Below are 27468 nucleotides of genomic sequence, written 5' to 3'. Positions count from 1 at the left end.
TATGCTTCCAATAACCCAACAAATCATTCATCAATACCATCCTGGATGTATACACGACATTTGATTCTCTTAAGTATTGTTTGTTGAACACCTGAACCAAAATTTTGCATGACTTGTACATTGTTTTACTTATATATATCTCATCATGTCAAATTGTAGCATCATATTCTTGCTAACAAACCTTGAATTGCAGTTGGCAAATTTAACTATTTGTTTAATTATGTATGAACTCATCATGTGAAAGCATGATTATAACATGTGTACTTATTTTGTAATTGTTGTTGCATGTGATATGGTTTTTTTCATACTCGTGAACAAAAAAATCCATATCTATCTATTACACTTAGCAATATTAACCAAACAATAGTGATGCTAAATTTTAAGCTTACATTTTTTTGTTATCCAATTTTAGCATCTTTGATTGCAAATATATTTGCATCAATATAATTCACATCTTGCAAGGAAATTACATTATTTGTCTATTTTCTGAATAATACCAGTTGAGATTCCTCCTTCAAAATGTTACCTAGAGGTGGAGAGACTCTCCTCATTTGATTATACAAGATATAAGAAAGTGGGTTGAAATGTTGGCTTCTAGGAATTTGAGCACCTGACAATGCCCTTACCAGATTAGCACTAATTTAGTGCTTGATTTAGGAAAAAAAATATGACATGACGACAAAATTCCATGCCTTTAATGCCACATACACGAAGTATATTGTAATATATATGTTTGTGTGTGTCTAGGTATTTCCCTTCTTTCTTAGTATTACTTAAATATCTTGGCATAGTTCCATAAAGCGAATGATCTACTAGCTCCGTTTCAAAGTTAAGTGCAATTGAATACTGATGTATCTAGACGCATTTCAGTGTCTAGATACATCCATATCAACACAAAGTTGTGACAATTATTTGAAACGAAGGAAATTACAAATATCCTGATTTATGATTCTGGTGTAAAAATAAGTCTACCGTAGATTTCGGAATTTCTGGGTCGCATATCTGCTGTCATTGAAATTGCAGATTATTGAATCTCAGATCTTAATCTGTACGTATTGGGAATGTTACGTTGATTTCTAGGTTATATCCCGCATGGTGTATCTCCTCTTCCTCAAGGTTTTTTTTTTCTTTTTTTGAGGGAGCTCCTCTTCCTCAAGTTTGCCCCACGCCCCCTGGCATCTAGTTTCACTAAGAAGAAAAATTGGGAGCAACATTTAAGGTGAAACCATAGAAAAATCAAATATATTAAATTTTTAACCTTCATTTTTATGTCTAGCATGTGTTTGCAAAGTTTCATGTGTAAAAGGAATATGTAAATATGTTGTGGACTAAGCATCAAAGGTAACTCGATGATATAAAAACATTTATTTGAAGCACCAAATTTGTTGGTTTTTCTTCATAAAAGTCGCAAAACATGTCCTCTCTCCATAAAATCTTACAAGTACACATTGATGACAGATATTTACATGTCAATTTTTTCATAGAAAAATACAACAAAAATGTCATACGTTTGAACCAGGCCCACATGCTCTCGAGTCTTTTTAAATATCTTTTTTTCTATCGTCTTCCTTCTCAATCCTTCCTCTATCCTTCTCCTTCGACAATATCCACCTATTCTTTTCCATGCCGCCTCCTTCATCTGATAGCTCCATTCTACCGCTTTATTCCTCATTATGTCGTCATGAGAGCCATGCCATGGCATCACAGCTCCCCAAGTGTCTTACAATAAGCCCAACTTAGTGTTTATTACTGATGCGGCATGGTCATCGGCATTGACCTTTCTAGTTGCCATCGGCTCACCCAGCCGGTGTCGAGGACTCGAGGTCACACCCTCTTTCCTTCCCAGCCCTCTCCGCTTTCTCAGCCTCCTTCCCTTCAACACCCTCTTACTCCTCCGGAGATGCACTATTGTTCTAGGGTGTGAATATATTTGCTCCATTTTTATCCATTTTTTTCAAAATGTTAAAAAATTCTAGATATTTTCGCATGTATATCTCAATGTTCTATGTTCGCACGTAATGTTTTGCTGAAAACCAAACTTTTTTTGCCACGTGTAAAAAGACAAATTTTCTCAGGGGATGTCTTAGTGTAGCACAAATTTTTGTCTCTTATATAGGCTGCTAAAAATTCTATTTTTCGAAACAACTTTTTCAGCAAGTAGGATGTGGAGATATAAACGAGACACTTTGTTTAAAATGCATCTCAAATAAATTGAGCATATCCACATCGGAGCCAAAATGATTTGTCCCTTACTCCTCTTTGTTTCTTCCCTCCTTCCTCTAGTCCCACTCATCTCATGTGAAGGCAATCAACTATTTGATCCATATATTTTCTTTCAAGGTCTTCCAATTATATCCTATATAAGGGTCCGACGTGGGTGTTATTTGTTAGATATGAAACCCTCGAAATATTCCCTACAAAACACAATATTAATCGAACGACATGCTCATGGGTCAAGACGTGGAGCAGTAAGGGCATGTCAAATGGGTGACATCAATCTTCTCTTAGGGTTGACATGTGAAATTTAATTTTCATTGAGTTGGAGGAGAGAAAGACCAACAAAGAGAAGCCTGGCTTCTCTTACCTATGAGATCATTTTTTTAGAAAATAATGAAAGACTATTTTCTCTATTGTTTACAACAAAGGGGCGTACTCAAGGAAGACGATGGAGCGTGGCCATAAGTCGAGATGTAGGTAGCCGGTACAACCTATCTACTGAGCACGGCAGGTGATTGCATTGAGTAGACTCGTTGAACAATCATACTAGTAGTACATACATGTCGAGATCCAATCCAATACCAGCACACAGCCGAGGGGAAGGTACCCATGCATGGTACGATCATGCAGCAGGAAGGGCAAGACCGGCATTCCAAGCAAAAGCTAGCGCACCTCCTAGTTGAGCAGCGAGAGCAGGGCCCCATGGCCGGAGATCACGTGACGGCTAGCTTCCGTGCAGCACGCAGCACTAATCATCACCGTCCACGACAAACCCAGAACCCAAGAAACGCTACAGCACCCACCACCCCAGCTCAGTCGATCATAATGCTACCAACACACCCAGAATAAGTTCTCCTGATCGATCTCCTGCCCAACAATTGCCCTATCTACATCCTGGTCCCTTGAGATCGTTCCGATCGATCAGCTGGGTTCCATTTTTTTTTTTGCAAAAAGTTGACATCTTCCATGCATCTGCATGCATAGATCGACCGACTGACGACTGTCTTGGATCAATGGACGGATCACGATCGCCTGGAGGAGTCGCCGCTCCGGTGGTGGTGGTGGTCGGAGGCGACGAGCGCATGGATGGCGCCGGAGAGGCCGTTGACTGCGGCGACGAGGCCGGCGAAGCCCTGGCGCCGCACCTCGTTGCGCTCCGCCTCGAGGCGCAGCCGCCGCTCCTCCAGCTCCAGCACCTCCCGGTGCCGCCGCTCCCGCTTGTCCTCGCACGCCACCAGCGTCCGCGCCAGCACCGTCGCGCTCCGCACCACGCTCGACCCCAGCCGCTCCACGCGCCGCCGCCGCTTCGCCTCCGGCTCGTCCCGGCTGCCCCCCGACATGCCGCCGTCCGAGCCAGACATCGACGAGTCCGACATGTCCTCCTCAGCTACGTACGCATCAAAGAACAACATCATGATCAGTTGATCGCCACAGCTAAAATAGCTTCCTGACACATAGGAATGCATATGATCACTACATTACAAAAGGATTAGAACAAAACATACTTGCATGCATGGCAAAGAAGAAAACCAAATTAAGCCCACACCATATCTACAAACCAAAACAAGGAAAGGTGCTTTCTTTCAGCATGCTTGCGCCAAGGTTTCAGGCTTTTGCGAAATGGATCTCAGCCAGGCTTTTAAAAGTGTGATACTTGCAAGATTGTGCATTTGCATGCGTTCTTTTGTTTCTTTACAAGATGCATGCAGACTTGCAGAGCAAAGCTGGTAGTAGTGGCATCAGGCCTAGGTTGTATAGACCACAGAGACACAGAGCAATACAATACTCATGTACAGCTACGAGTCATATTTTTTGTTTGCGTCTAAAAGCCTGAACCTGAAGATTGTTGGATTCCAGTCCAACTTTGCTCCTCATCATGCATGGACTGCATGCAGCTTTACGACCGTGCCTCCACCCAGCATTATTACCGTGCCACAGGGCCGTGAGGGATACCCAGCGGTAAAAAGGTTAAAAAGCGAACGCACACCACAAGCGCATGAGGTGAATAATTAAGGCAACTCGACGCGCAAAGTAGAGTAGAGTAGAGTATCTGCCAGCCCAATCATAACGTGCGGGCCCGCGTGTCAGTTGACGAATAGTAGGTTAATGCATGCATAGTTTAGCTAGGCGAGTAATCAGTAACGGATGCCGAGATTAAGTTCGGAACGTGGCGCCACGAGCATTACCGGAAACGGACGTCGCCGACGGCAGAGACACGGGCGGTGGGAGCTGCAGCAGCGGCGGGGGATGAGGGTGTGGATGATGCTGCGGGCGATGCTGCTGCTGCTGCTGGGCGAGGAGGGGCTGAGGTTGAGGCTTGGGCGGCGATGGCGGTGGCGGCGGCGGTGGTGGTGTTGGTGTAGGAAGAGGCGGCGGAGGCAGGGCGAGCATGGGGGGAGTTGTGGCCGTGGGCGCGATCGCGTTGCCTCCGCGGCGCGCGGCGCGGCGGGAGAGGACGTCGACGAGCGCGTCGTAGACCTCGGGGGCGAGGTTGGTGGGGAGGTTGCGCTCCTTGCGGTCGTGGCGCTCCATGGTCCAGTAGGACGGTAGTTGCGGCGTTGGCCGTGGAGGCGCGACGCCGGCGCCGGGCGCGTCGGGGAGGGCGGCTGGATGTGCGGGGGCGGTGGAGGCGCCACGGCGGGTCTCGTGGTCGCGGACCTTCTTGTAGTCGCGGAGGAGGTTGTCCCACTTGTCGTTGCACTGGTTCTGGCTGCGGAGGCAGCCGTTGATCCAGCAGTAGTTCTCCACCCACTTCCAGCGCTGCTCGGCGGAGCGCGGCGTGAGGGGCGAGGAGGAGGACGAGGACCCGCCGGACATGGCGCCGCCCGCGCGGCGGTCGTCGTCGAGGCGCTTGGCGGTGATGAGGACGAGCGTCTCGTGGAGCGTCCAGTTGCCCTTGCGGTAGTCCCTGGGCGCGGACGCGGGCGAGGGGGGCGGCGCCGCGGGCGGGTAGGCGTGCGCGAGGGCGACGGGTGGCGGCGGGGTGGAGAGGTGCAGGTGGTGCGGGTGCGGGTGGTGCGCGCGGAGGAGGCCCGCCGAGGAGGACGGCGACGGGTCCGACGACGCCGACATGGCTGGCTGGCTGGCGGGGCTAGCTCGGGGCAGAGCTAGCAGGAGGACCAAGCTAGGCTAAGCCAGGGTGTGACTGTGGGTGTGGCTGGGTTGGGGCATCGGGACGCGGTGGGTGCGAAGTGCGTTGAGTTGCGGCGGTATTTACATGGGGCACGGCGTTTGGTGCTTGCGGTACGGTACGGGGTTCGCCTCTCGTTTCCCACACACTTGTTGAGCGTTTCTTCCATGGTTTTGGGTGGCGTTAATCGTGGTGGTGGTACCGTACGCACGATAACAGGGGCGTTTTGTGTGGGAGTGTGGGAGAAGTGTGGCAGGGTGTGGCATGTGAGCATCTATCTGAGTGGGGGCTGGCCTGGGCGCCGCGCCGCGCATCGCATCGCCTCATCCCTCATGTGGAGAGATCAGTGCCGTGCCAGAGCCGTAGCCGTAGCCAGGCTTGACTCCCGCCATGCTCGCTCCTGGTCTTGACTCGTATCTCCGTTTTTTTTTTTTGTTGTGGCTCTCAGGGCATCTCCAGCGGCGTGACGCATTTTAGCGTCCGCGCACGTTCGTTTGCGTTGGCCGAAATGGTCGAAATCGACCGCGCGTCCGTTTTTGCGTCGGGGTGGTTCCAGCGGCACGACACATTTTTTTTGCCGAATCATTTTTTTAATACATAAAACATAATTTACATAGTTAAAATATGAAAAAAAACCTAAACACCTACTGCTGCTCCTCGTCACTGTCGAGCACGATGAGCTCCGGTATCACCCACGACCAGTTGCCATCCGGGGGAGTGTAGGCCGGGTGCGCCGGCGGTGCTGGAGGTGGAGGAGGCGCCCAGGGCTGCGGCGGTGGAGGCGCCCAGAGCTGCGGCTGTGGCGGCGGTGGAGGCGCCCAGGGGTATGGTTGTGTCGGCGGTGGAGGAGGCGCCCAAGGCTGCAGCTGTGGCGGCGGTGGAGGTGCCCAGGGTTGCGGTTGTGGCGCCGCCGAGTCCTGTAGTGCCAGTCGAAGGGCTTCATCCTCCGACATGCCCGGCGGCATGACGCCGGTGGCGTACCGGGGCAGCGGCGGCTGCACATGGAAGACGGCCGCGACATAGTCGTCGCTGTCGTCCTTCACCTGCTCGTTATGGTACGCGAGCGCCTCGATGTAGTCGTCCTTATCGTCGTAGGCGGCGTAGGCGTCGTCATCGTCGTTGTGCTGCGCGCGCGTCGCCGCCTGCTGACGACGCCTCGGCGCCTCCTGTCTTCGTGGACGAGTCGGCGGTGCAGACCCAAAGGGAAAATCCATGTCGCCCATGAAGGCCGTCCGTCTTCTCTTATCCGTCTCGGTCGACAGATACGTACGCCAGCTGTCGGAGTCGATGGCGTACGTCGGATCGTCGCGGAGGTCCGGCGGCAGGTACCGCCTCCTTCGCCGGATCTCCGCGGTCCCGATCGAGCTTGCGCGCGGGGACGGGAGGGATGGGCACCCGGCGGCAGCCGAGCCGCCGGCCGCTGAGCGGTTGCACGCCGGACCAGCCCTCGCACGGCATCCATTTGCCGTGCATGAGCCTCCCTAGCGTGATGGGGAGCGGCACCCTCTTGCAGCCGCTGCCGGAGGCCTCGAAGTCGTTCTTCTTCCTCATGGCGCTGCGGCGGTGGTGGTGCGAGTCGAGGTGTGGGGGAAGGAGGAACGCGGCTGGTGGTCTTTTAAGCGCGGCCGCGCGCGGGATACGATGGCATTGAAGGCAGCGCGGAAGCCCAGCCGCCGCCTGCCAGTGCGCGTGCAGAACAGGCAGCCACGCCATTGATGGCGAAGGCTACGGCGCAGACGCGGAAGCGCTGACCGCCGAAGCGATGCCCTCGATGCAGGCTCGCTGCCAGGCGGGCCCGGTGGGGAAGCGAGCGGACACTTTGCGCCTCCGCCGAGCGTCCGCAGAGACCCAAACCTGGCGCATATTTGGGCCAGGTTTGCGTCTCCGCGGACGGCTCTGTCACTTTGCGTCGCCCCGCTGGATGTGGTGCCAGACGCATTTCCGGTCCACGCGGACGCAAACGGTCGCTCAACGTCCGTTTGTGTCGCGCCGCTGGAGATGCCCTCATACACACTATCATACCACACCATCTAACATCGGGTCCTTCAGTATTTAGCGTACCTCGGCAGCTCGAATTAGAACAGACACATAATTGGAATTTGTTTGTTGTTATCCGTGGTCAGTCAAGTCTTACACCATTCGATTTGCATCGTGATTTATGCTAGTAATGAGTTGTAACTTAAGTTGCAACTAAATTTTGATAATATCATCTGACTGAGAACGAAATTAATTCTCAGTTGAATGAAAAATAGCCACACCCCATAAAATATCCATTTAGATTAGGCGCGGATATAAAATTAGTCGGCTTGTTTGGGTTGGAGCAATGGTTGAAGGAGCATTCGGGGTGATGTGCATGACGGCGATGTCGTCCTCCATCGCATGCTGGGCTTGGTGTTAGCTGAATTCAAGTGTGAGCGGCGGGAGAGGAAATGGCCTATGTTCCACTAGCGGGCAGGCCCAACGGGTAGGAGAGAAGGACGCACACGGATGCGGTTGTTGTCTGCGGTGATGCATTTCCATCCCCAAATTTGGATTGGAATGGGTCGCCTCGGATAGCTCGGTCCATTTATGTTAGTCCGTTGGGTAGGGGTTTACTTGTCCTCATGTTTGTATGGCCAAAAAACCATTTCTATTGGGCAGCTAGAGATGTTCTTATGTATGTTCCACTAGCGGGCAGGCCCAACGGGTAGGAGAGGAGGACGCACACGGATGCGGTTGTTGTCTGCGGTGATGCATTTGCATCCCCAAATTTGGATTGGAATGGGTCGCCTCGGATAGCTCGGTCCATTTATGTTAGTCCGTTGGGTAGGGGTTTACTTGTCCTCATGTTTGTATGGTCAAAAAACCATTTTTATTGGGCAGCTAGAGATGTCCTTATGTAATTCTCTGTTAAAAGCTTTGCTAAATTTCAGTTGACTGCGGTTTTCTCAAGTCGCAAGAAAAATGTTTAGAGAAAAGTATATGTCAAATTCAGTTGTATTTTTCTGAAAAATGCAACTTTGTGGCAGTAAAATGCAACTAGGACGGGTTATATTTTTCTCTAAACCGTTCTACAAAAGTAAAAGTATTATAATCCTTCGGAGCCACAGCCTCTCGCAACCTCCGCCTCACCGTTTCGACACGTGTCTCGTGGACCCCACCATTAGACGCATCTTATTCCTTCATCTTATTCTCTCCCGAGTCTTCGCCGCCAACCCACCTCCATTCCCTTCTGCGTGACCAGCATGCTCCACCGTCATCTGCACGAACGGCGCTGACACCTGCTCCACCTCCGTTATTCCTGAACTGCTTGTGTTGCAAGCTCCACCATGGCTAGATCCCTCCCTACCTCGTGTGCTCTTCCCGAATACTTTCGGCACCGGTGGTGTAGCTGATGGCTGTAAAATACGCCATTTTTTCTCGCTTTTAAACCTTTAGCTAAGTCAAGAAATTGACTAAGTTTACCTCTCACTTGCTACTAATGACTAATTAATGTAAAGATGTGCAATCTTTTCTATTTTTAAATAGTGTGCATGAAATCATGTCGTAATGAAAAATGTACCTGCAATTACTGAATAAAATCGCGTCAAGAGTACGACAAAGTTGACAACGCTCTAAGAGGCGGTCCAGGGACTATAACGGGCATCGGTACGGGCAAGCCCCGCCGGTACCGTCCGCCCGTACTAGGTGCCGCAGCCTTCCCAAGGTTAAACCCTATAAGTTCTGTAAAGGACTCGATGCCAAAAAGAGAGCCATTCGTCGTCAATCAGAGCTGTCATCCATCAGATCCATCTACACCACAATGAAGGAGATCCACCACCATAGTTCATCCTTTCGATCCCCAGTCTACTCCATAGTTATAGCCATCACCATTATAATAGAGACCTCCTTGAGAATTGGCGACCATTGTAAGAATATTGTGATTTCAATCCAAGTATTTTCCACAATGATTTCTATCTTTACTATTGATCTTGATATTATGTGTGAGTAGTCCTCACGGGTTGTGGGTTGGGGTGAATTCTCGCAGCGTTTATGTGCATCTAATCTTATTATATTTGTAAGGATTGAATAGGAGTTTTGCAATCTTGTATCCTTGTCTCTTTGCCTCGTTTCGATGATCTGCAAGTACCCATATCATTCGGATCGATCAAGGGAAGAGGTGGGATGAGTGGAGAATGGCGTGCTACCACGAAACCTCAGTCACAGAAAGCGGAAAGTAACGGTACATGTTTAGTAATTCGTCCGGGATCATGGCACACTCATCCATCTTAATGCTTTGGTTTGTATTCATATGCTTAATAACTATTGTTGCTCGCGGCTGTGAGGACACTGGTCGGACCAAGAGGCTCTTGTCACCTCTGGCTTGAGGGGCAAGAGTATTTACAGATGTGCTGCTCACAAATCTCTTATCTCTATTTTGTCTGTTACACATTTTCGCTTCATTTATATATGTATGCATAGCTACAGGAGAAACCTTAACCCTGGCCTATTTCCATCATTGAACATAACCCCCTTAAAAGTAAACTAGATAGGTCCGGTAAACATAAAATCAAATTAACTAGCAAGTCTTGTAGACGTTTCCTTGACACCATTTTAGCAGTGCTTCCCAAGGTTCGATTAAATCTAGGTCGTGTACTAGGGAACAAGCTTATCATACTACAATCCGTACTCCGGATCAAAGGTATCAGTAGTCATGGTGGTGCAATGGGAGGCGGCAACGGAGACATTCATCCTCCAGAACCGTCCACTTGGGGCCTCGTGTGCCAGAGGCCTTCTTCTTCGTCTTCTTCCTCACGCCGGCCACGTCAACCTCCACGAGATTCTCTGCATCCTCCGCGTCACCCTCGTCCTCGTCGTCCTCGTCGTCCTCGTCGTCCTCGTCCTCCACCCCCTCCACCCCCTCCAACCCCTCCTCGTCCCCCTCCTCCTCGTCCTCCTCCTCCTCACCACCGGTGCCCTCAAATTCGAGTTGGCCCCTGCGGCCAATGAACGGGGCACCGTCCGCACCGGGGCCTGGCTCGCGCTAGGGCGCTTGGTCGTACGCCGGGGAGTAGAACACGGTGTTGGGGTTGAAACCGCAATGCGGCAGTGCATCCTCGTACCGCGGCGACAAGTTCGGTGTCACACACCCGGGAGTGGCATAGGGGTCGCCGTTGAAGAAGCTGGATGTCGACGGGGACAACACTACCGGAATGTACGTTCCCCCGACGTACTCAATGGGCTCGCGTTGGTGGCCGCGATACACACAGCCAGCGCCTGCTGGTGCGCATGCGCCTCCACCGACTTCTTCTCCAGCTGCACCGCCCACTGTCTCCCCCCGCTTCGCTGTCGACAGCTTGCGGCGCATGCAGTCTTGGTCCTACCTTTCGTTGGTCCAGCTTTCCGGCTTGGGTCTGTTGGGAAATCTATTGGGAGGGCAGAAAAGCGCGGCGGGAGAGCCGCGATGTGGCGGGAGAGGGGGTCAAATTTTTATGTGTCGCTGACGCGTCGGGCCCATGTCACCTCGTCTCGCTTTTTTGTTGTGTCCGGCGCGATCGGAGCATCCCTGTGGAGCGGAGACAGGTTCGGTGCATCGGACACCGTATTGGGTCGTGCCGGATGGAAGGAGGCTTTGAGACGCGCGACTAGAAACAAAATTTTATTCGATGCGCCCCAAATCTTTTTTGGATAAGAGCATCTCTAACAGAGCCCGTAAATCCTGCCGGAACTGAATTTTTCCGGCGGTTTTACGGGTTCGGGCCGAAAGTGGCGCAGAACAGCACCCGACTCGGTGGGCCGGCCCGTATCGGGAGTTCGGGGGCCCGAGAAACTGGACCGTCGACCCGTATATATACAGGCCGCGGAGGGGAGTTGCGTTCCAAAACCCTACTCCCTCCGCCGCGCACGGTTGGAATTCTGGCGAGCAATCGCGGAGCCACCGCCGCCGCTTCTCCTCTCTTTCCACCACCACCGCGACCGCATGTCCGGGGCGAACATCGGAGGCAGGGAACGCGGGCGGATTGGCGGGAGCAACTCTCCGCCGTGCCCCCCGTCTTCCACTCGGAGGCCGAGCGGCGCAAATGGAACCGCAGCGAAGGCGCTCGGAAGCGGAGCGCGCGGCGCTGGACCAACTGGGGTCTAACGCTGCCGGGGAAGCTCGCGCGCTATGCAAATAGCGGCGAGGGGTCGTCCTCGGCCGCGTCCGACCGTGCGCTGTGGCAGCCCGCCTCCGACAGCAGCGACGAGGAGGAGGAGGAAGAGGAGGAGGAGGTGCCTCCGGTGCGCACCCTCCAGCTGCAGTTCGGGGACTTCGTCCTCAACGACGACGAGGAGGCGACGGCGGTGCAGCAGGTGTCTGTCATCTCCGCCGCCGAGGCGCGCGCGCGCTTCCGCTGCGAGGAAGCGGAAGCCGTCCGTGCCGTGCGGGAGTACGAGGCCTCGCAGAAGGAGGCGGCCGTCCGCCGCGTGAAGCAGGAGGTCGTCGACCTCGACTCCGAGTAGGCCGCCGACAGCGTAGTCTGCCGCGGCGCGTATAGTAGCTCGCTGCCGGCGAAATTAGTTAGTTTTGGAGGTGGTCGCCGAACGACCATCTCAAATGCAATGTATCTATCGATCGTAGCAACCCGAACTATGCTTAATATGTTTGAATTTCAGTTCTATTGTTTGTTTGCGATGATCACTTTACCGGCAATTTTTGAAATCAACGTTTTTCGGTTCCAAATACGGATGCTGTTCTGCGCCACGCTAAAAATCGCTCGCTTTTGTTTTTTCGGGAGACTGAACTCAGTTTTTTCGGTTCGAAAAAAAAAGGGCTCAGATGCTCTAAGCGGCTCGGTGTAGATGCTGCGGTACGTACCTGCTGCCTCGTTTCCGGGCACGGGCCAGGGCCATCCACTACTGTATGGTACATATTTAGGGGCACTTCAAAGTGCCCCAATAGGTAGCCAAAGTGCCTCTAATTACTTTTAGGGGCACTATGAAAAGTGCCCCGGATGCTTGTGTCCCTAAATGTATTTGGGGCACTTTGAATGAAATGCCCCAAATACATTTAGGGGCAGTTTGAAAAGTGCCTCTAAAAGTTTTTAGGGGCAGTTTGAAAAGTGCCTCTAAAGGTTTTTAGGGGCAGTTTGAAAGGTGCCTCTAAAGGTTTTTAGGGGCAGTTTGAAAAGTGCCTCTAAAGGTTTTTAGGGGCAGTTTGAATTTTGCCTCTAAAGGTTTTTAGGGGCAGTTTGAAAAGTGCCTCTAAAGGTTTTTAGGGGCAGTTTGAATTTTGCCTCTAAAGATTTTTAGGGGCAGTTTGAAAAGTGCCTCTAAAGGTTTTTAGGGGCAGTTTGAGATTTGCCTCTAAATTTTTTTAGGGGCAGTTTGAATTTTGCCTCTAAATGTTTTTAGAAGCACTTTGAAAACTGCCCCAAAAGGTATTTAGGGGCACTTTGAGATGTGCCCCAAAATACAATTAGAGGCAGTTTGATAAAATGGCCCAAATCCCATTTAGAGGCAACTAGCAGAATACCCCAAAACACAATTTGAGGCGATTCAATAAAACACACCAAAACACAATTAGAGGCAACATATTTAAATGACTAAATGTATCACAAGGCAATATAAACAATAATGCCTCATTATACCAACAGAGGCAATACAAACAAGCATATAATCCATGGTATCCAATATAAACGGTAGCAAAAGGACACACAAGAGGCAGCACCCAGCACTGCCGCTGGTAAGGGGAATGCGCAGGGGAGCAGCTGGGCAAGAGCACTTGCAGCCACACAAGCATCTCGGGCATGTGCAACAGGAGCAACAGCCACAATCCGCACACACGACGCCTCACGCGGTGGCCGCCGCGAGCAATGGCACAACCCTTCCGGGGTTCCAAGGAAGCGAGCAGCAGCTCGGCCCCTTGATGCGGACGGTGGAGTCGGCTTCTATGTGTCAACCCCCGAAACAACATAATCAAGTCCGATTGCCTAGCTGAAATGGTGAGGAGGTCTGTGGATCCCGGGTGATGCCTAAAACGAGTCAAAACAAATCAAACATAAATCATTTAGATACGAGGTCATGTGCCGATCATCGGGGTTGGGGTAGAATCGTCCACGGGCTCACTAGGCTGAACCGGCGATGCAAGATAATCGATCTACACCAGCGAGCAGGGCCTCACCGCCGCGCATCTCGGCAAAACGAGAATTTCTCCACGGGCTCACTAGCTGAACCGGCGATGCAAGATACTCGATCTACACCAGCAGCAGAGCCTCACCGCCGCGCATCTCAGCAAAACAGAATTTCTACCTTTCCACTCCGCGCCCCTCCGCTCCGTGGTGCTTGGATCCGGAGTGCCGGCGGGGGTTCCTCCGTGCATGCGCCGGCAAAGCGGGGTTTCTAAATTTATGCTCTCCGGCCTACTTATTTCCGCTTCTTTTTCTTCTTTCTAACCTCCGATTAATCTCATCTCTTTGCCTACGGCTACGGCTGCTTGCTCCCCCTTCTCCATTTTTCTAAATGTTTTAGCCAGGCATGGTCTCTCGGGAAAAGAAAAATAACGGATACAGAGCTACGGGCTGCTAAGTGAACATACAAGAAAAACAAAGAGCAACGTCACGACAACTCACGCGTAGTGTTCTCATGCTTGTGTATAATTAGCTTAGCTATGATACTCTATCTAGCCACTGCCATATTCCTGTGCTTACGTAATCAAACAACAATCAAGTCCAATCTGATCCATGCCAGCAAACTAACAAGAGCAACACGGCAGCATCGCAAAACTTTGTTTTCCTCACTGCTGCATCTTATATCATCTAATTAAATCACTTTTTATAAAATACTTAGAATGATCATACTCTCGAGGCAAGAAAAAGATAGTCCTCCGTACCACACATTCCACCGCACCAAGGTGGGGAGCCCCCGGCCACCCAGGCGACATCAAGAGGTGATAATCGTCGACGTCGGGGTAACAGAAGCATAGGTGTTGTGAGCCCCATCCCCACATCTAGGGTTTCACGGGCATGCGCTCGTATGGTGGCGTGGAGGTGTGGGTCCATGCAGAGCACAAAATAACATATTGATCAGGTTTTATAAAAGAAATAACACCGGCCAATGAATATGTTTTTCCTTCAAGAAAAAGCAAAGAAACATTCTACAACAGCAAAGCTTGTTTTAACTCTTTACCATAAAAAGCAAACCTAGAAACTAAGGCTCAAAACAAAAGAGAACATATTCCAAACAGAGAAGCACAATGGGGGTCCATTTCCATTAGTATAAAGAAGGAAATCATGACCTGAGCATCCGAAATCACAAAAAATGAAATGAATTGTGTGTTGATAATTTATATGTTGCATGTCCTTAAAAATCCATGTAAATACCACCACTCATTAATAGGGACGTAATGACCATTTAGTAATGGTGCATGACTCCTTTGACACCTCTGTTTAACATTTGAAATAACAATATTTTATAAGAATCTATATTCAAGACCCTCCTATGTATAAAATGGCAAAAGTATCAATGCTACAAACTATTGATAATAGGCTGACAAAGAAGTACATAATAAAAATATCAGGGAAACTCACTTAAATCGTGACAAACGCCACCACAATATATCTGCTACAAATTGGATAATGTACTTGCAGGAGACTTACATAGAAACTCCCTCTTTGATAAATATAACCTGGAAAACTAAAATGGCAACATCATCACATGCGGAATTTATGCAATGAACTGAACATCTATTAATAGATTAAATTTCCAAAAAAGATAATGCCAAAGTGGAAAAGACCATAATTGGATCACACAACGTAACAATAAAGATTAAGGCATATGAGAACCTGATACTTGTCTCATCTTATATGTATGCAATATTTGCAATCTTTCTCTTTGATAACAAAAATATGTGCCTCATCTTGTTCCATCCTGTGTAGTACAGAACCACGACCGAGAAACATGCAGTAGAAAAAAGGCAGATATGTTCAGCCTACAAGAGCTCAAACTGGAAGGCTCGCAAATTTAGTATACTTGATGCTCTAAGCTCGTGACAAACCAAGTACTACCTTCAGTGAAATCGTATCACATGCATAATTTCTTTGGGGTATCCATTCAACCTGGACAACCGTGTCATCCGAGTACCACAACAACTATGATTTTAACAGGTCAATTTGAAAGTGAAAAATTTGCATTTTTTCTCTGTAAAATCTATAATTTCTCTCCAGCTTAGAAACACCTTTTGTGTTTGTAGCATGAAGTGTGTTTTTACCGACGTCTACCTTATAACAAAATTTCCCATGCTGCCTATAAGAACAAAATCTCAATAGATGGATGTTTTATGTCCTATCTTCCTTCAGCCATATATAAAGGAAACGAATTGAAGGAAGCAATACTGGACTATTAACCATGAGACAATTAACTACATAAGTCTTACAAAAATAGTTAATATGTGGCTAAACTTTATTTATATCACTTGGACATTCCTCCAATAAAATGGAAATTAGCTTTTCCGACCAAATAGTATAGTAGGCTATAAACTAAATAGATGTGCCACACTATCAATTAAGCAACTTAACCTCGGTGAACTTATACAAATACATGAAGTAACAGGGAGAAGGATTTCACGGAATAGGTTCCCACATCAACAATCCAATATATCGGTGTGCAAACGGGAAATAAGATAAAGTCTGTAGGTACATATGATTGAATCTTTTATTTACCATCAGTAGAGATACTATTGTGGGAATCTAGTGCTTATATCATAAGAGTGAGAAACTAAAGAACCGAGTTAGGAGGAAAGCTTTCAGTGGTTGCCTCCCTCCCTGCTAAGAACAATGTGTTACACCAAAACACGACAACTAAAAACTTCAATAAGGAAGATGATTCATGGAATTGAATTAACTTTAATACCAGTACAGAAATCCTAGAACATTACAAGCTTAATGAGGAACTATTGGAGGCAAAATAGAGTAGGACAGCACAATACTTTGAATCATCTATAACCAGCACAGCTTTAAACTAAAATAAAATTAAATTAAATTAAATAAAATTAAATAAAATAATGAAAACTAAGAATGCTAGAGTAGGACAACAATGTCAGCATCAGACAATGCAAGGGAGACAACATTTCTAGAAAATTTTGAAGTAACTTCTTTGTTGAGCTCGCTCCAGACACTTTGGCGCCAGTCAATAATGACATAAACAATGCCATCGGTAAGGCTAGAGCGAACTGAATTGCTTCCGAAGTATGTGCCACGACCACGACGGGATGAACATTTGAACTAGAAAAGAAACAACATATCAGTAGTTTACTCAAAATTCAGTAAATCCTAATTTTTAGTGGCAAATACATGACTTGCATATTATAAGAACATATTTTACAAAAAAAAAAAACCAAACTTGTGAGTGGTCAAAACAGATTTCATAGAATAGTTATTTTACAACTTCACTTCACACAGTAAGCAGATACAAATCAATACTCGTTCAAATAATACATGACCCATGCCTCAATTCTAGTAGCAACTCAGTTTCACAACAGCCTACTGATCTTTAGGTCTTTTTATTCACATATATTCTGTCCACTTCCAACTACAACTGTATCCCAAGTTCATTTTAATCTGTGATTGGCATGTAGTGCTCCACACTCAAATCCTTCTTTTAATATGGTAGTAAACTGGCAATACAATACAACTATAAAACTCCCTCAAGGATTTGGTGAATAATTTTGAAATATGCCTAGTCTTATACAAACGCCATTCATCTTAATAACCTTAATTTTCATAGCACGCAAGTCACGGTATCACCAAAATCATGATAACATTTTAGAGAAGATTAGGTCAAACATATGTAACCAAAGCGTTAAAGAGCAAAACATGGATTAACTCACCAGGCATATCCAAGGAACAAAACGTACATCTCACTTATTGGCAGCACCACTCGGAAATAGGGAAGAGCTCACCATCTCGCTGAAGAGAAGATTAAGATATTAAAGCATGTAAATTATCTTAATATAATTCACGAGTACCAATAGTTGGCAACTCCATATGATGAAGGGAAACATGTATTCTTTTCAAGAAATATAAAGTAAACCCGATAGTGAGGTACGGAAAGGTTCCATATAAAGTAAATCGGCCTATTTCCATACAGATTGTGTGATACCTACAGATTGTGGAGGAAATTAAATTGTAACTGAGTTTGGGACTGCACTACCACACTTTCTTCTATATCATACCTAATTATGATGGTACAATGGAAGAGAGTATGGTGATAACTGAACTACCACACTCTCTTCTATATCATATGTTAAACATAACCAAAACACTCACACGATGCCTTTCAACTCAATCAGGAACTACAGACATTTAAAAAAAATAGCTGCTTGGCACTCATCTGCCAGAAAAATATGGAAGGATTTTTCGGGTTTCTAATTACGCGCCCTTATGCTCATACGGAGTATTTATTATTGACATTGGACTGCTCTTGTGCGAAATTTTATTTTGATTGGTAGGTGCTCAATTGCTAGCTTTAGGAACATGTCCGGATATTTATTTGTCAAAGCAATTGAAAAGTACTGCAAACATAAGTAAGAAAAGGTTGGTCTATGTCTTGTGTAGAAGGATAGGATAGGAAACAGAACACTTTATAGCAATGTAGTCATCGAGTCGTTGGATCTTGAAGCGGACGATGAGACCATTGCGCCATGAGACTATTAACCCAATAATATAATAATTTTTTAATTTAATTTTTTTGTCCTAGTCGGTTCAAATACAACATGAAATGCTAGCAGCAGATAACCTAGTGTTGTTGAAATCATTTGTGCTCAACTTGCAGATTCAGATGGTGTCAAACTGGCAATACAACAATACTTTAGGCATCTTACAAGATAAATTCTTATAACAAAAATTTTAGGAAAATGAGAGGTTTCCACGAGACGTGGTCCGAAGTAAATGTTCATGTATGAATATCGGAGAACGCCCTTGTTATCTATTTTATTACCTAGCTTTATTTCAACAATGCATCATTTTACCAATTAAGTCAGCTTAGCTCGAAGCATCTTTCATAAATACGAAGCATGAATCGACAAACTAATCAGGGTAATGTGTATCTCAATAATTTTACAATCTATGGAGATTATCGGGGAAGAATGAGTAGCTGAGCATCACCTTGGTATCTACTTAATGAATTTATTTCATAACCTAGTGCACTAAGTAACTAATGGAGCAAGTGTGCTCTTCCTATGACATGGTTGTAGAATAAGAAAAAACCGACAATGCTTCACTCTTGTCCCGTAGAAGGGTGAGACATTATACACCGGAAATACTGACCACTAATGCCTACAAATAACAATATGATATTTACCAAAAGAATTCGGAAAAAATTAAGGAAAGTAGCTAAAACTAAAGTATAATATATTTTTTTGAGGGAAAAAACTAAAGTATCATATTAGTTCTCCAAGCCTAAAGCTATTTTCTAAAGAATCAGCAGCTCTACTATATTCTGATGTGTCCTACTAATGAGAGGTTCTGAAGCATGCAGAGAGCGAAGATTCTAAAAGAATTGGAATCGTGAGAATTTCTGAGAATCCTGAAACATGGAATGGCGGCAGAGGAATATTCAGTACTCGATGGACATCAATCATGGTAAATATGTTTAGATATATGCAGGGCAATAGAATTTCCTGTGAGGATGCCTATTGATAGCAGTCTATACTTAATTTTCTTGGTTTCGTGAGTTGCACTGTGACTTGTAAAAGGCAGAATAGTCTGGTCATGTTCGGATGTGTATTGAGGACCTCCTAAATAAATTAAGTATTTATCTATACATTCTAGTTTACAAAATTCGAATTATACTTGAGTCATTTTGTCGAGTGCATGGTACATGTTTGTTGCGTGAATGAAAATACATAGGAAAAAATATTGCTTGAGCCCTTTTACTTGTTCACCACTATCTAAGCTAAGGAAGTAAGCACTAATAGAGAATGGTACACAGACATTCCTTTTTACTATGCAACTGCGAGCCGAAAAGCACACTATCAACATAACAACCAGAGACTGTCGGGTTTTGCATAACTAATCACGAGAGGGTGAAAATGATGATGAAGGTATAAAACACTACAGTTTACCGTCTAAAAACCTTTTAGCCAAATCTTAAGAACTTTAAATTCATTGTCTCGACGAAGGAGACAGACTGCTGGGATACTCGAGATCTGCTCCATCGTGAAAACAGACCCAGGTCCTTGATGTCCTTTTTTCCTAGATGATACCTCAGAGATATTACTGGTTGCTGATGAAGATAGTCAACAAGATATAATCACATCATTTCCAAAGGAGAAATTTACCTGGGGAGCAAACTCTGAATGTGTTCATGTTGGTTCAGCCTTTACTGGAATACAAATAGACCGGCCCATCTTATCCAACTCCTTAGCCCTCTCTGCATCTTAGACAAAGTGACCTTTAAGTATCAGTTTTAAGCTTCCAGATGATTGTACATGCATACTGAATCTTGCAGCAAGCATAGGGGAAATTTATGACAAAATATATTGTGAAGCAAAAGTATAGTGTGCACTATATACATCGTGTGAATTACATTTGCTAGATTAGTAAGACATAGTACTGATGTACATGTAAAATAGAAACATTACAGTGAAGAAACATACCCTGAAATCAGTTTGAACACACAGTACCACAGTGCGCTTAGGTTCTTTAACCTATAAGGCTGGTATTGACATATTGTAAGAGTCAGATATTGAAAATCATATGTGGTTAAGAAAAGAAAATGCAATACATGGAAGAAGTAATAATCGATGCATTTTTTTTGTTTGAAAATGCTACTCTACTTACTGTAATCAATACTGTATACACCTACTGCTACGCTCCTAGCTTCGATTACTGGATGAATAAATTACCACCACAATGAGACCCCCAAATTCCCCTCAAGCAGTCCCCAAAAATCGATCGCCCGCTCCAATCGAGCAACCACCATAGAGGGCCTACTCTAATTCAACCACGAAATAGGATGAGAACGATGATTCATACCTTTGGGAGAGGCTTCCGCCCGGTCCGCCGGGGCGGCGTGGCTTCGGGGCGACAAAGGGGACCACCAGGAGGCGCGGCGGCGACCGAGCCCACAGCTAGGGTTAGCCGCAGCGTCGTGCCCAGGGGCGGAACGGCGGGGCGCGGGTGGGGATCCGGGTGTTGGGGCAAGGCGCAGCTTTCTTAGGGCGTGGCTGCGGAGGATGTGGCCGGCGTTGGCCGGCACGGGGGCGAGCGGCGGTGGCGCATCGGGGAACCGAGGGAGGCGCGAGAGAGGGAGGGAGGGAGGCGCGGTCGTGCCGGGGAGGAGAGAGGAGATGAGAGAGAGAGAGTTGAGTTCGGTAGGTTCGATTTTTGGCATTTAGGCCCTTCAATTGGGTCGTACGAGTACGTCGCAGTATAGTTTTCATTTTTGCCCCTTAGATTCTGAGATATTAACCCGCACTCCGTATGCCCAATTGAGGCGAACTACCGCATCGCCCTCGCCCCTGTTCCAACGCCGCCCGCTCCGTCCCCCACGTCCGAGTCGCCGCCGTCCCCAAACCCGGCGAGGAGTAGGGCGCTAGCGAGGATGAGTTGCCTCCACGCTGCACCGACAACCATCGCGTGTCCCGCATCGACGAGGCCTTCTGAGCTCCCGGCTCGAAGATGCAGAGCGTCGGCCGACGACGAGTTCTCCTACAACTGCCAGACCACATCTTCGACTACCTCGTCAACAAGGATTCAGTGAGTTCTCCGCCCGCTCCCATCCGATCCTTGCTTCATTCGTTGTGGATTTGATTAGACATCTATTGATCTGGTATGGTTTGTGCTCGATTTTTGCAGGCTGGGTGCAGATCTGTTTGCACAGTCTGGGTGCAGATCTATTTCCAGGCTTTCTTTGGTCTGGAGAATGTAGCCCAGGCTGTGGATGAGGTAGCTGCCACTGCCAGTAGCTATTCGGATTTTCTTTGTGCATTTTGTGTTCCCATCGAATCAAGATCACCGTGCTGTTCGTCTAATGAACCGTGTCCTGATGTGAGTTGTTCATCTATTCTAGATATGTGCAGACATACATTTTCAAGAGATATTTTTATTAGAAGAAATATTGGTTCTAAGGCTTCATTCGTAGGATACTGCTTGCTTGGGTCATAAGATATTATGATTAAACCGAAAAAGGTTACATTGATGATTTAAATTGTTTCTTTTATGTATAAACTTTAAAGTATCTATGATTTCTAGCATTCTAAAGTGCTCGTATGTGTCTCTAGATGCCATGTACTTGTTGGGTTTTTTAAGATCTAAATTACGGAAATTCTGTTTTGAATGTTATGTTGTTACCTATTTCTGTTACGCTCCCATGCTATGCAAAACTAAAAACTAATTCTGTTATGATATTTGCAGCTTGAGATTAAAAAAGAAGGATCGAGTACACATGTAGTTCTGAATAGTTTTCGATAAACTGAAACTTGGTTGGTTTGTGTATCCGACCTCTAAAAAAATGGTTTGGAGGGATAGTAGCTCACTGGTGAAACTACTAAAATCTTTCTCTTGGATATTTTGAGCATAAGTTGGCACAAAGTGGTGAGTTATGACTTCCCAGCTTGCACACGTTCTGTAGTAAATCATGTTGCCACAGTATATATGAGTAGTATAAAGATCTGGTTGTAAGGTTTAATGTTAGGAATGGAAAATGTTCCCGTTGATTGTTGTTTCAAATTGACACTCGATCATTAGTATTTAAATATTACTTATCTTCTTAATTTTTATTTATGTATTTATGGATGTTATTTGTTGCATTCAGTATCTAGGCATGTAAAACGTAATACTCTGAATGAGGAGCTGTATGGTTCAGTAAATACTCCTTCTGGTAAGTGTCCTTGCCGTTCATCCTTATCCAGGTGAATCTTTTTTTCCCAGTTATTCCTTCTGTCCATAATCTCAGGCCAAATGAAAGTATATGTTCTTGTCTTCCAGCATTTCATTGCATACCATAGATGATTGTCTTGTCTCTTTCTTGGTTCACATTGACAACTGCTTGTTGCTTTGTTGCAAAGTACATATTTATCTCAAAGTTATATTTTAAATATCAGCTAGAACTTGTGTTTTCAAGAAAGGATAAACATGTTTTGGAAATTGTTAATTCCGTGTACCTTGTTTTTGTATAAAAAATGTCAGCAGAATTGCAAAGATGACACAGTTCCGTGACATGGAATTGAAAGCTGATATTTGTTTTTCCAAACTCCAGTATGATGAGTGTTTTATGGATTCTGATGTCGCTGTTGAGAGGGAATGGAGCTTTCACAGGGAGCTGGCTAGATGAATTGTATTCTGTAGCTACACAGGGAGCTTTTATATATTGACCAATGCATTTTTTTAGCAGATTAATATCGTATTCTAGAGTTCGTAGCCAACAAGCATGAACATCTGTAGAAAACATCGATATATCTTTTCTTTCTGCAAAACATCAGTAGAAAACATGTGTTAAGACATAAGCATGTCTTAACATATGGGATATTGATTTGGTTCCGTTATCTTACTTGCAGCTTTTATTTTCAAGTTTCGACCATAACATGCTATACTAAGCAGCAACCATCTTCTGAGCAACTTTTACTTGAAGTCTTGGACCATAATGTTGTACTCATCAGAATCATGGGCAGGTCGACATCAACCTATTTTTGATGCTGCTTGCTTACTCAACATGTAGTATATTAGTAGCTTATGTAATGTTAAAATAATTATTATAGATGCAGTAACATGTATTAGTGCATAAACCATTTACTTGTACACTACTCCTGATGCAGAGCTTTGCAAATAATTTTCATGGCTGTGCATAAATAATCTCCAATTCTGTTATCCTGAATCGTGGTGTGCTCAGGATTCTGCTCTTCTAATGATGTGGTTTTGTATATGCTTGGTGCTCGCAGTTGACGGAGAAAAAGCTGGCAACTTCATGCGGGAGATAAAGGTGCAGAAGCTCGTCCTTGACATCTCCGTCGGGGAGTCAAGATCGCCTCAGCCGTGCGTCGAAGGTATAAATATGACTATCTATTTATCCTAATTCTCTCCTGGTTGAGCTCGCGCTTGTCGGATTCAGATTACTTTCATCGAGATATATTAGTATGTTTGCTGTTAGCTTTGGTGATGCTGGGATGAGCAGCGAGTGTTCTACTTCACTTGTAGCATTCTAGTTAATCTGGAACAACGTACAAAGTCTTTTCCCTGTTTGTCTTGGTCCTTTACGTCTCCTAACAAATCAAATAGATTATTTAGCTCAGTAGATATGTTACATGGCTATATAGTTTGATCGACTAGTTCTTTTTTCTTGGTAGCACACAACACACTCTGTTCTGAAATTCCTCTCATTTTCTCTCTGATCTAATCTCTCGCTCTCTCTCTCTCTCAATTACAGTAACCATGCAGGATACGCGATTTGGTGGTGCTACTTTTCCCAAGACTTGAGGTTATTTTCCTCCCCAAATTCTAATCCTTTAGGACTGAGAATGTGGATGCTTATGCTTGTAGCAATGTTTGAACATGGAATTTTCCCTTCTAAAATATGCATGTTGTGGTTTTAGTACACAGAAATCTGTTAGTACTGGTTATGATGTTGAACCATGACCCTGGATCTTTTCCCTTGTTGGTAATATTTAGTATATTTTCAAACCTTGATATTGGACCTTATATTCTTCATTTAGTTCCACCAGTTCATGTTCTTGCTCGATATAAAAAGGAGCTTAAAACAAAGCTTCTTTAGAGAAGGAAACCCGGAAGTTAGAATAGCCAATGAGACGAAAACAAGTGAATGCCAATTATGTATGTGCGTCTTAGTAGCCTATATGTGAGTTTCTTCCTACACCTGATGCTGCTACGTTGTTTTTATCTAGAATGGCTTATTAAGTTGTTGCAAAATTTCTGGTACTCAAAGATATAAATGAGAACAAAAAACACATCAGTTTGATAGAAGGTTTTTTCAGAAATGGTTGGCATTCACGCTGCAACAACAGCCTGTCAGCTTTCTAGACATAAGACATGGAGTTAATAATTATGCTGCTAACCTTGTACAGCATGCTGCACATTAAATCTATTATTTTCTTTGCAATTGGAATGGAGGTCCTTGAGGTCCTTCATTTCTTGTCACATCCCTTTTCTTAGGGTGTGTTTGGTAGCCTGTGTCATTTGGAATTCACTCTCCCACCTCAGATTTCTGAGCTCATACAAGCCGACCTGAGATTTTGTGGTGTGTTTGGTAGACCGTATGTGCCGAGATAATCTGAACTGATACTTTGTTTGGCACTGTATGTGGATTGAGATTGGCCAGAAAAGAATGAAATTACAGTGCGGTCCAAACTCTTGCACAAAGGATCCTAAACAAAACCCAACAAAAGCAATCAGGTCCTTGTCTGTGGGACGATGCAGCGGTGGGCGGTGGAGCGTCGATGGTGGCCGGCGGGCGGTGGAGGGCGGTGGAACGCCGACCGTGCGCGGCGCGGGTGGGCCAGGAGAGCGGCCGGCGCGGGCGTTCTCGGCACTGGCCGACGCGGGTGACTGGGAGAGCGGCCGGCCGGGGGTCCTCTGCTCTGCCCGGCGCGGGTGTCCTCTGCATTGGCCAGCGCGGGTGGCTGGGAGAGCGGCCGGCCCGGGGGTCCTCTGCACTGGCCGGCGCTTGTGGCTGGGTGAGCGGCAGGCGCAGGACGTCCCTCGCTCGCGGCCGCGCGGGTGGGGAGAGCGGCCGGCGCGGGCGACCTCGCTGCTCGGCCGGCGCGGGTGGGTCGGCGGATGAGGAGGGCACCGGCGGCGACCCTTGCTCGGCGGCGACGGCGGGTGGCTACGGACGCGGGAGGAGGTCCGGTGCGAGCTCCGGTGGCGCGAGATCGACGGGGAGAGGTGAGCCGTGCGGGGGCAAATGAAGCGGTTGGGCACGTGGGGTGGAAGACCGTGTGCGGGAGCGGGCTACGCGGGGCCAACCTACAGTACTTTGCGGGATGAGGCCAGCTTGGCCGGGTTGCGAACCTCGATTCCGGCTTCCCAACGCGACCTGGCTGAGAGGCAGTTTCCGCACGAAGCCGGCAGTGCCGAGATGGCCCGACCCGGGCTAACAAACAGGAAAAAGTTGTTTTAGCTAGGTTGAGATGGGAATATCTGGGTTGCCCCAGTCTACCAAACACACCCTTAATTGACAGGACGTGAAGGTTTTACGGTAGCTCCACGTCAAGGTTTGATGACATGTGAAGCCTACTTATCAAAAAAGTATCAGAGCTGTGGTTGTACTGTACGATACATGATGTAATAGACTGATCATGTGTAATACTGATCCTGTGTAACAGACTGATTCTGGTCGTATATCAAGCGTAAATTTGATTTATGCCTGGTCTGATAATTATTATTTTTATTTATATATTTTAAAAACATGAAATCTGCATTCTCGAAAACAACATCGAATCCGGAATCTGAGGAACATGACAAAACCTGACATGTGATATGTGGTGCCTGAACTGATTTGGTGTGGGTTTGGCATCCGATGCTGATAAAGTAATACTGCTTTTTTGTTGATCTGCTCTTGGTGCCTGAACTGTAGTATTTCTCTTCCAGGTTCCTTCACCGTGTTCACTTTTCCAAACTGCCCCAAAAGAGACTTACCTATTAGGGCACCTCTCCAAAATGCCCCAAAAAGTAGCCACCTACAGGGGCACTTCTCCAAAATGCCCCAAAAAGTAGCCACCTACAGGGGCACTTCTCCAAAATGCCCCAATAGGTGTATACCTATTGGGGCACTTCTCTAAACTGCCCCAATAGGTGTATACCAATTGGGGCACTTCTCTAAACTGCCCCAATAGGTGTATACCTATTGGGGCACTTGTTCAAACTGCCCCAATAGGTGTATACCAATTGGGGCACTTCTCAAACTGCTTCGATAGGTGTATACCTATTGGGCACTTCTCAAAACTGCCCCAATAGGTATCACCTATTGGGACACTTCTCAAAACTGCCCCAATAGGTAGGGCATTAGAGGCATTTTGGCAAAAGTGCCTCTAAAAGGGGGTATTTAGGGGCACTTTAAAAAGTGCCCCAGGGCAAAGTGCCCCTAAATTCCTACCGTGTAGTAGTGATCCATCCTATTCCACCGAGGCACTTTGACCGGGTTAACGTACGTACGTACACCTCTCGCTAGGACAGGGACCAGCTATAATTAGCTGTTGACATGAGTGATTGTGCTTGGCTGTGCAAGCCCGAAGGTACACCGAACAGTATCGAGATCCATCGTCCCACATAAAGTACCAGAGTTAAGTTCAATCCATACATTTTGTGTGTGTTCGTGGAGAAGTTAAAACCAAAGTTACTATATGCAAAAATAATCCTAAGGTTGCACTAGCTAGTTTCATAATGTATTATTTTCCTCAAAAAAAGTTAGGTAATTTTTAGTTGACTGAGAATTAGCTAAACCTCAGTCAAGTTGCTGGCAGTTGGATTGTCTATGGACTGTGTGGCCCATAAGCGCGCATGTAGTTTGTACCCCTCCTACCTATTTTATGTTATGAATAATTTTCCGCGCAAGTTAAACTGTACAAACTTTAATCAAGAATATAGATAGTAATACAGTGTTCTACCATGTCAAATGCATATAATATAAAAATATATTTCATACAATTCTAAAAATATTATTATTTTGTTGTATATGTTTAATTTTACTAAGTTTAACTTTGATCAAAACTTATATGCAACATATTTTAGGCAGGAGGGAGTATGGGTTTCTTTCAGTTTTACTAGCTAGCCTTGTACCGAGTATTGTTCCTAACAAAAAAAAAGATACAATTGCCAAAGGGCTAGGATCACCTCTGCCTAATAAGTATGCTGCTCAGATGTGATTTAGTAGGATATCACGTTGCAACATTAATCCTATTTACAAGAGCGGTTGACAACGGTCCAACTGTTACAAGGATATGACTAATTTCGATGGAATTTACATACGAATGAAAATTCTCCGCAATTTTTTTTGAAACGAGGTAAAATGATTTCTTTTTTCATTATTGAATAAGAAAGAGAGTCTTAGATGTTACATGGCCTAGATCCACACAGTGGCGATGCCAATAGCCAAAGTTCGGGTCAAATGGCTTAGATACCGAGGATTGAAACATAAATACCTATAGACTAAACGGGTTTTCCAAAAAACCTATG

General features: G+C 46.1%; 2 protein-coding genes and 1 long non-coding RNA gene across 22 annotated transcripts; 1 reads left to right on the top strand and 2 right to left on the bottom strand.

Moving 5' to 3' along the window:
* Positions 1-3239: 3239 nt before the first annotated feature.
* LOC124670892 (trihelix transcription factor ASR3-like) lies at positions 3240-5289 on the bottom strand. Its single transcript, XM_047207359.1, has 2 exons — positions 4404-5289; positions 3240-3604 (listed from the first exon to the last, which is right to left on the bottom strand). Exons 1-2 carry the CDS (start codon positions 5287-5289, stop codon positions 3240-3242), a joined length of 1251 nt encoding a protein of 416 aa, XP_047063315.1.
* An 11400-nt stretch (positions 5290-16689) lies between these two features.
* LOC124676333 lies at positions 16690-19959 on the bottom strand. Of its 3 annotated transcripts, XR_006993578.1 has the most exons (4): positions 19938-19959; positions 19620-19717; positions 19404-19533; positions 16690-17247 (listed from the first exon to the last, which is right to left on the bottom strand). It is a non-coding gene; the product is annotated as an uncharacterized LOC124676333 (long non-coding RNA). The 3 variants fall into 3 exon arrangements; XR_006993576.1 differs by lacking the exon at positions 19938-19959 and having other exon boundaries at positions 19620-19829; XR_006993577.1 differs by lacking the exon at positions 19938-19959 and having other exon boundaries at positions 19415-19533; positions 19620-19829.
* Positions 19960-20943: 984 nt separating this feature from the next.
* Positions 20944-25616, top strand: LOC124679228. 18 transcript variants are annotated; one of them, XR_006994877.1, is made up of 6 exons: positions 20944-21039; positions 21139-21228; positions 21697-21876; positions 22097-22193; positions 22839-23324; positions 23705-23976. XR_006994877.1 is itself a non-coding variant. In XM_047215026.1 (3 exons), the coding sequence occupies exons 1-3, from the start codon at positions 20962-20964 to the stop codon at positions 21751-21753; spliced, it is 327 nt and encodes a 108-aa protein (XP_047070982.1). In that variant the 5' UTR covers positions 20950-20961; the 3' UTR covers positions 21754-22083. The 18 variants fall into 18 exon arrangements, 1 of the variants encoding a protein (XP_047070982.1); XR_006994873.1 differs by having other exon boundaries at positions 21139-21330; positions 22097-22162; positions 23220-23324; XR_006994871.1 differs by having other exon boundaries at positions 21139-21330; positions 22097-22162.
* The last annotated feature ends 1852 nt before the right edge of the window (positions 25617-27468 follow it).

Source organism: Lolium rigidum, chromosome 7 (assembly GCF_022539505.1).
Source record: "Lolium rigidum isolate FL_2022 chromosome 7, APGP_CSIRO_Lrig_0.1, whole genome shotgun sequence".
Lineage (NCBI taxonomy): Eukaryota > Viridiplantae > Streptophyta > Magnoliopsida > Poales > Poaceae > Lolium > Lolium rigidum.
The sequence above is the reverse complement of the archived record's forward strand: the minus strand, read 5'-3'. Positions and strand labels throughout refer to the sequence as shown.

What these genes read in the sequence shown, in the direction of transcription:
- LOC124679228 (XM_047215026.1), top strand. Translation starts at nt 20,962, where the DNA reads ATGCAGAGCGTCGGCCGACGACGAGTTCTCCTACAACTGCCAGACCAC. An exon ending in ACCTCGTCAACAAGGATTCA is followed by an intron (nt 21,040 to 21,138) that starts GTGAGTTCTCCG and finishes CGATTTTTGCAG; the next exon opens with GCTGGGTGCAGATCTGTTTG. An exon ending in CTAATGAACCGTGTCCTGAT is followed by an intron (nt 21,331 to 21,696) that starts GTGAGTTGTTCA and finishes TGATATTTGCAG; the next exon opens with CTTGAGATTAAAAAAGAAGG.
- LOC124670892 (XM_047207359.1), bottom strand. Translation starts at nt 5,289, where the DNA reads ATGTCGGCGTCGTCGGACCCGTCGCCGTCCTCCTCGGCGGGCCTCCTC. An exon ending in GTCGGCGACGTCCGTTTCCG is followed by an intron (nt 3,605 to 4,403) that starts GTAATGCTCGTG and finishes ATGCGTACGTAG; the next exon opens with CTGAGGAGGACATGTCGGAC.